Source organism: Thermobia domestica, chromosome 2 (assembly GCF_964235325.1).
Source record: "Thermobia domestica chromosome 2, izTheDome1.hap1.1, whole genome shotgun sequence".
Classification (NCBI taxonomy): Eukaryota; Metazoa; Arthropoda; class Insecta; order Zygentoma; family Lepismatidae; genus Thermobia; species Thermobia domestica.
The window spans coordinates 70871186-70880687 of record NC_137455.1 but is presented as its reverse complement, the minus strand read 5'-3'; the positions used below and the strand labels follow the sequence as shown (position 1 = coordinate 70880687).

The window sequence follows — 9502 nt, the reverse complement described above, 5'->3', positions numbered from 1 at the left end:
CGGATATTTTCCAGTTAATCCAGAACTGAATAACTGTTTGCAGAATTATACACTTCAAACATACGCGTTCAGCTTATATTTGCGATACTACTCTGCAACTGTGAATTTTTTTCCAAGTCACCTGATTAAGCGAAGTTCATTGCTGTTCGCAGAGGTAACGAGGAGAATAGGGTTGAATAATGTAGAAAATTTATTACACTAGAGTCACGTTATACCGTACTAGGACATCCAAAACCCCAATGTCCATGAACTTTCCTTTCTTCTACTTCTAGTAGATATGCTGTTCGGAAATTAATTGAGGCCTCAAGTTTAGCACCCTTGCGGATTTGGGAGCTACTAGTAAGATTTGGTAGACAACATACTAGTACAAAATTTATTTTATTTATTTTTTAATTTTGGCAAATCCCTATTAGGATTTTTCTTTTGTATTGACTTTAGTTTTCCATACCTTACTCCTAACTCTTCTCACTTTTTGAGGGGTCGGATAATTTTTTATTTATAAATATTAAATTAAGAGACTATACCAATCTTCCGGCTGGACCGGCTGTAATCTGAGTGAATTGGTACCGGAAACGGTTAATAGTTAATCATTCCACAGGGCTTATTCCTTGCGAGGTGGTTGACTAGAAGGCACGGACTTCTACTTAGGCACTCAGAGACCCCGTTGGGAAACGCATTTTAGTAGGACACCTTTTTCGGCATATGAAGGTATATTTGGCTGTGGATAGTTGTGTGTCGAAATTCGACCACTTATCTTTGTAGTTTAGTGTCGTAGTTTATTCCTTTGGGGCGACGCTTTTTCTTTCTTTTTCTACCTATCCCTACCTATTCTCTTCTTCAAGAATTTTTTTTTAATTTTTCAACCTTCCATCCTAAGTTTTGAACTTCACATAGATCAACCATTTAACATATATTTTTGAACCTGAATTCTCAAATTGATGCCGCGAGACACGATTCGTGAAAATATTCGTTGATGTTGAATATTAAGGAAACTTTTCCCATCATATTCTGACCCACTGCTAAAGCGAGCGATAGTTCAGCATACGATTAAATTTTACTTTTTCTTATCATTATCCATTTCGAATTCTCCGTTGAATTATCAGTTATTTCTACTTTTCCTTCCATTGCTAACCACAAACTTGAATGTTGTTGTAGTTATTTAGGCCCAAAGGAGTATTAACATTTTAGAATCATATGCTGTGTTTACGTGCCTCCAATGCGAATTAAATGTCTACTAGTCTCAATAGAATGCTTGAGAATATTAATTATATCATTATGTGCGGTCACTTAGTGAAATTTGTGATATATTCGGATTTTCTTATGTGAAGTGTTGCAACCTAAAATTTTAATTTGTCGGGGTTATTAATTTGAAAGTTTAAATAATTATTGACTAAGGCCTCTAGATATAGAGGTTAGCTGCGAATATATTGAACAAGCAGTCGCGGACAGCGACTTGGAATGGACATCCAGTTTGGGGGTTTGGGTAAGGCTAACAACCTCATCCTGTAAAAAAAGCACTTGTTCAGAAATATTAACAAACGCTTGGGAGAAGAACTGATAATTTGGCACAACCTCAGCAAAAGAAAATGGAAAAACACATTATGAAATTGACCACGTTTTAGTAGATAGAAGAATGCAATCTAGCATAATTGATGTCCGGTGTTTAGAGGGGCTGATTGTGACATTGATCACTACCTGGTAGCAGCGATAATATGAGAGAAAAGTTATATTCATTGTCCGAAAACGGAGAGATTCAATTTAAAGAAATTAGAAGAGAGCCAGGTAAGAGAGGAATACTAGATTGAAGTTTCCAATAGATTCTCGGTTTTAGAAAATTCGGAGTGCACTAGTGTTGAGGATACTTGGATCAAAATTAGAGATAGCATTAAAATTTCAGCAAAAGAAAAATTGGGACACGCGGAAATACGTAGGAACAAACCATGGTTTGACTAGGAACCCACTAAACTAGCAGAGAAGAGAAAACAGGCAAAATTACGCTGGCTACAAAATCCAAATGAAATAACTACACAAAATTTCGCAGGTACCAGGCTGAAAATTTCTAAAACTTTAAGAACAAAGAAACGCGATTTTTTGCAAGCTAAAATTAAGCAACTTGAAGATAACAGAGAAAATAAAAACATCCCGGACATGTGTAAGGTGATCAGCGAATTTAAGAAAGTCTATCAACCTCGTGCTTATATATTAAAGAAATCTAACGGTACAGTTCTCACTGATACATATATATCATTTTTAATAGATGGAAAGATTTTTTGACGATTTGCGTAACACGCGACCAAAAACTAGTGTGCGTGGAGAAAAGGAGATACACACCGCAGAACCGTATATTCCAGAACCCAACCGAATAGAGGTAGAAACCGCTATAAAGAAATTAAAGAAACACAAATCTCCGGGTGTAGATAAATTCCGGCTAAGTTAATTTTAGCTGGAGGCGAAAAATTGTGGAATAAGATACACAAACTCATTCTCCTTATCTGGAACAAGGAATAATTGCCACAAGAGTGTTAAGAATCAATCATTGTTCCAATCCACAAGAGGCGACAAAACTGACTGTAATAATTATCGAGGCATTTTTCTTCTGTCAACATCCTATAAAATCCTTTCAAACATTCTATTAGCAAGATTGCCTCCATACGCAGATGAAATTATTGGAGATAATCAGTGCAGATTTAGACGAAATCGATCAACTATCGACCAAATATTTACCATTCGCCAAATACTCGAAAAAAAGTGGGAATACAATACCCCGGTACATAAACTATTTATTGATTTTAGAAAGGCGTACGACTCGGTTTGGAGAGAAACATTATACAACGTTCTTACAGAACTTGGAATACCGAGAAAGCTAATTAGATTAATTATGATATGTTTAAATGAATCCCAAAGTAAAGTCCGGGTAGAAAATGTTTTGTCCACGAGCTTTCATGTCGAAAATGGCCTGAAACAAGGAGATGCGTTGTCGCCATTATTATTTAACTTTGTTCTGGAATATGCTATAAGGAAAATCAAAGATAGCAACCAGGACCTAGAGAAGAACGGTATTCACCAAGTTACGGCATGTGCTAATGATGTAAATTTAATAGGGGATGATAGGAGAAGAAAAGAAAGAAATGCAAAGATCTTATTAAACGCTTGCAGGGACATGGGTTGAGAAGAAAATGCAGAGAAAACTAAATACATGGAAGTGCGTCGCAATTATAAATGCGTTAAAATATTAAATAATGCGTTTGATAAAGTGGATAGTTTCAAATATCTAAGTTCAATATTAACAGAGGAAAATCATATTCACGAAGAAATTAAATGTCGACTAAAAGCAGGGAATTCGTGTTATTATTCGGTTCAAAATCTCTTGTCGTCGCGTATTCTGTCGATTAATTTGAAGCTTAAACTATATAAAACAATAATCATACCTGTTAATCTGTATGATTACGAAACATGGTGGCTTACTCTGAGGGAAGAACATAGACTGAAAATATTCGAGAACAAGATCCTGAGACGAATATTCGGACCTAAGAGGAATGGGAATGGAGAATGGCGGAAACTTCATAACGAGGAACTACATAATTTATACGGTTTACCCAACATTGTTAGGATCGTCAAGTCGAGGAGGCTTAGGTGGGCAGGTCATGTAGCTAGAATGAAAGAAAGTAGAAACGCTTTCAAAGTCTTGACTGGAAGACCAATCGGAAAACGACCATTAGGAAGACCTAGGCGCAGATGGGAGGACAATATTAAGATGGATCTCTCAGAGATTGGAATACAAAGTAGAAACTGGATGCAGTTTGCTAAGTATAGAAGTCAGTGGAGAGCTTTTGTGAACGCGGCATTGAACCTCCCGATTCCATAGGCCATAGAGTTAGTTAGTTATATGTGTAAAATATAAATATATTAAAATAAAAATTATAATGATAAATTGAATAAATAAATATATGTAAATGGTCCTGGTACCTACCCCAGACGGTTCTTGGTTGCCATAATTCCGTAATATCCGATAAATGTAAAATGTGAATGTTGTAAAATACCACCGTATGTTAGATATTCTCTCTAATCTTTGTAATATTATTAGGTAACATGTAACAGCTAACATCGTTGTATTACACTAATTGCATGTAGCATGGAATTAATGCATGTCATCGTAATCCTACTCTATTATTAAATCTACCTTCAAGTTAGTAAACTGAAATCCTCTTGTAGAATTACTTTTCGATTCCTTCCCTTCCATACGAATCCTCAAACTTGACCAGTGTTTTCCAACTCAGTAGTCGTGTTCTCGATACAAACTAAAATCCTTCTGGACTTGGAAAATTCTCGTTTCTTGAATCATTACATTGTGTGAATCTAATGATAAATGTGTGCACCTGGTAATACAAGGTGATATTGACGGAAAGATAGTCGGTGAATGGGATAGTAAGTGGAATGTCAAAATAAGTAATATAGTCACCGTGATATTAGTGACAAAACTTTGCTCTCTTAATCTCAGGCATGGAAGAAATGTGTCGATAAATACTGCTACGAACAGAATATGTGTCGGTTATGATTAATAAATATAACCTCATGTGTGAATCTTAAAACGATTTGGAGTTAAATGCATGGGCACGAGAAAGGGTGCTTTAAGAATATGTGTGATATTATAGCTCGTTTGAAGGTACGCGAGAGGACTAGTAGAATTAATTAAAATTCTTTATATATGAGATAAAGGCTCATTATAACCCTCATTTCAAATTTTTTTCTTTACTCAGAATATTGTAGAATGTAACGATATTTACGGACTTATATTTTAGCAGCAGTTAATTAATTATATATTTATATATTCTTCTCTTCACTTTCACCTGTCTGATAATATATATAGGGTAACTTCGGCAAATAACGCCACCAATTCAACATATTGTTCTGGTGTTCAAGTGTTTTTATATTTAGAACCGTGCAAATTACATGGAAGGTGGAGTGAACCTTCCGCTATAATACAATGAGAAAACATTGATTCTACACACACAACGTTGACTACAATGCACTGAGAATCGGAGTGAGTATGAGATGGCGTTATTACCAGACGTGTCGGCAAATAACGCCATTTGCTTTACCACAACGGAAAGGTGTTGGAATCGTAACGAAATTCATTTTGAACACAATTAAACAATGTTCTTGGCAATGTGCTACCTGCTTTGGTGGTATACAAAACCCATAGTCATCGTACATGTTAACCGATAACTCTTCTGATTGCGAACCTCTTAACTTAACAGCTGCAGTCATATGGAGCACTACTCGTCCACTCGTCCACTCGTCTACTCATCATATGGAGACAACAATGCGCAACCATCGTCACAAATGTTCAGAAGCCACATTTAACAATGCTGTCAGAATCACATAATTCGTGAAACCAAATCTTACATTCAATACAATGAATCTACGTTTTAAGACCCCTGAGATCATAGTAATATCCTCCACAGTCCCCACGGAGCATATTTCCATCCTACGTCTTTCCAGGGAATGCTTGTTTCTTCGTACCGGAAGAAGTGAATGGGCCGCTCTTGCGAATAGGTCTTGTGTTACCAATACTCCTCTGGCAGTAAGAGAAATCCACCTGGAATGAGATTTGCTTCTAGTTATTTTAGCTGTAGGCAGAAGCTCGTGGATGGAGTGGGCACTCGGTGGTCTTGAAGGAGAGATGGAGGCTTGTCATGTGATTGGAGGTGTTGGTGGAGGTTGATGTTGCTCTGAGACATCATTTGGGTTAAAAGGGACATCAGGTATAGCACTTTTGTTAAAAGGATGCCCTGTAGTGCTAAATCCTGAAATTCTGGTCTGAGGTGTTGCTGAACTGTACCATGCCTGTGAAAACAGTTTTGGAAACTGTAGCTTCCCAAGTGTTATTCCGGGATGCGTTCGTGGGTAACTGTCAACTGCTTTAGAGCAGTACAATTTTAACGATTTGAGGAAGCTCTTATCGACCGGTTGAAGTTCATGGGTGCAATGTGCAGGCAAGCACAGCAGTTTAATATACATGGTCTCAGCAGCATTTAAAATAGTAATATCAAGATGACTGCGATAGCAATCTACAATAAGCAGTGCTCGTCCTGGGATCCGATGTCTGTTGAAATGTTCCAGAAATGTACGGAATTCTTCCTTTGTAACATAGCCTTTAGGTGTCATTGCATAGATGTTATCTGGAGGAAGATCGTCACTAAACTATTTTTTAATATACTTTCCCTTGTATAACACCATCGGAGGGATCTAATTTGAACGTGATACATTAGTGCACGCAATAACACTCACAGTTTCACCTTTTTCGCCATGTGTGGCATTAATTACTCATTCTGGCATTGCTCCCTTTCTGTGTCAAAATTTTTTAGCTACTGTTGTACGTTAGTTACAATCCTGCATTTAATCTGCATTGTAAATAAGTTCAGGATTGTCACAAAAGGTTCATAGCATCAGGTGTATTTCCCAATAGCGTATACAATTCGTTCACTTAGTTCTGATGAAACGCATGAGTTTACCATAGCTCAAATTCTCCGCTATTCTGCAAACGTTATCCGAGTGTCTTGTCATGAAAGCATAAAACTAGGCTTTTCCGGCTCTACCACTACGACAAAGAAAAACAATCTTTTAACAATAGTATTAGTTTCTATTAGCGATTAAATGGAGTGGCGTTATTTCCCGACGCGATAGTGGCGTTATTTTCAGAAACAATAGACTTCGTTTTGGCCATTATTTCTATACCAAGAATAGCGGTCCTGCATATTTTATCTATATCATAATATTATGCAAGTACGGCTCTATCAACGCATACCTTTAATAATGGTAACATTAAAATCTCACTTTTACCCAAACAATTCGCCTACCTCGTTTGACGCACTAAAAATTTGTGAGCTGTAACTTCTGCTCCGAGGCTGTCATGTCAACATTTGTTCACCGGTTTCTCTTTACTGCTGCCTGGCCGACCTCTAGTCTTTGTGTCTACAAAGACAACAGATATCACTGTTTATCACACCTTACAAACCACGTGTTTATGCTAGCACTGTGGAAACTTATCGCATATTCACCAAATTCTGTGTAATTTCTCAGTAGATATAATAGATGTTCACCAAATTGTAGTTAAATGGTTTGTTTTAAAACTATTTTCACCCGTGTCGATAAGCTGTTCTGTATGTATGTGAGTGTGCGTGAATGAATGAAACACTTAGTTTTTAAGCGGTAGCATTTAATATTGATTTACTATGATAGTGTTTATGATAAATGTGTAATAGCATGTTATATATATTTAGTGTTGGATGGAAGTCCTGAAAGATAACTAATTCTAAAGTAGTCTAAATCGGCTCTGGGAGAAAAGCCAAAATAACAGGATGAGCCTGAATAACGACAGTGTTTTCAGAAATCTCAAAACTTCTATTTGTTGAAAATATATAAATTACTTTAAAAAAAATCTTGGCTATTTCAAATGTGTGTTCGCTCTCCATTATGAATATTCAGATACTGGATACAGGTTATTTAACATTTCTAAATAATAGACAAAGATTTAAACTAAAATTTTTCGTCACCTGGGCTGGGTTAGGGCTACTCCCACTTGTGCAGTTGCCTGGATTCAGGTCGGGTTAGTATGAGGGACTATGTCTCTCTTCGGGATCACTTCAGAATTGATCCTCAAGTAATAACCTTCGAATATGAATCACCTTTTTAATAACTATTCAAGTTCCTTTACCCTATTTCCATAATTATCCAATAACCCTCTATTTCTAGTTCCTTCTTCCTTTCTCCTTTCCCGCTTCTTGCTTTCCTCCTTTCTCCTACCTTTTCTCTTCTTTCCCACTCTTTCTTTTTCTCTTCCTAATAAATCCGAAGAGGGGACGTGACTGGGAGTTGTCGCTATAGACACGATCATTAAATTGCTTTGATGTTTCCTCTTCGGAAGTCCGATATGATTTAGTTAATCCTAAAATATACATATGAAGCAAGAATTCCAAAATTTATTTATTTTTATTTCGTATTTGGCTAAATTATCAAAATTAAAAGATTTCAGTTCAAGTCATCCACAAAACTTCCCATTCCCGACAAGCTATTGTCTTCAAAACACAACGACTATATCATGAATGTTTTCCAAATCGTGTTTTCCTAACCGTAGTACTTTTGCGGCTATCGCCACAGCATGCGTGTTACATATGATTCAGTTGGGAGCCCTATAACAGTCTTGAGTCCTGATCAGGAAGAGAGAATTCTTCAGATAATTTAAGATTATCCTTGTACACGTACAAAAAAGAATAGAAATGCTAGAAAGTATTTCCCATGGGACCGTGTGGAAAGTGTTTCGTGAACCACAACTGCATCCCTACTACTTGCAACATGTGTAAGGAATAGAAGAAAGAGATTATCTTCCGAGAAGACGCTTTCGCGAGTAATACCTTAATCGGTGTGAGGAAAACCCCCTATTTCCTTCATTAATCATATTTACTGACGAGGTTGGGTTGACGTGAGATGGTGTTAACATCCATAACGACCAGCAGTGGGCAGATTAAAACCCAACGCAAATTTACCTACTTGACACCAACATCAATTCTAGATTAATGTGTGCTCAGACATATTGGGGGACGAACTTCTAGGACCATAAATTTTATCACAACGTCTCACAGGTGCAATATACCTGCAATTCCTTCAACAAAATCTTCCGGAACGGTTGGAAATGTTCCTTTCTCGAGAAAGTCTCAACTGGTTTACGCGCGATGGTGCTCCAGCACACTTTCTGCAAAGACATTCCTGTATTTTTTGATCAGCATTTCCAAGAGAGATGAATAGGGCTAGGAGGATAACATATAGTGGCTCCTTGCTCCACTGACCTACATCTTTGGATTTTTGTTTGTGGGAGCACCTCAAAAGTATACTGTACATAACACAAACAAACGAAATACACGAAGTGGATCAAAGAATTCGTAATAGATTTGCAATGATTCGTAATACGCCTATGCGTTTCAATCCTATTAATGGGTTTACTCGAGATATCTCGTTTCCACCAACTTTTCATTGTGTCATTTCTTCATCATCATTTACTCGCAATATCTACCGTATCTACTGTTGAATACAAAAAGAGCGATGTTAGTTAATCTACTATACTACACCCGCTATTCAAAAGTTCTTTCGAATCCTTTGCCCGATGATTGTTTTCACGCATTTTGGATTCCTGTATCTCTGCAATTATTTGTTTATCATCTTTTGTTTGTATGACATTTATCTTACTTAGATCACCGTTATCAAATGATACTTAGAGTTAGAACTTGTTTTGCAAATGTTACCAGCAACTTTTCTATGATGTTAAACTGTGTTATGTGTGATTGCATAATTGCAGATATTAAAATTAGTGATAATGTGAAATTTAGAAAAGATAATACTCATGTACACGACAAAACAGCTTAATAAACCGATAATTAGTCATTGTCTATTAAAACATATCATCTTTTCTCCTATCTGTGCTTAAATCAGCGTTTCGATAATTCAG

General features: G+C 36.7%; 1 protein-coding gene across 1 annotated transcript; it reads right to left on the bottom strand.

The window, feature by feature from the left end:
* Positions 1-5694: 5694 nt before the first annotated feature.
* On the bottom strand, positions 5695-6168 carry LOC145679070 (uncharacterized). The gene has a single exon (XM_081749667.1). It carries the CDS (start codon positions 6166-6168, stop codon positions 5695-5697), a length of 474 nt encoding a protein of 157 aa, XP_081605793.1.
* Between the last annotated feature and the right edge of the window lie 3334 nt (positions 6169-9502).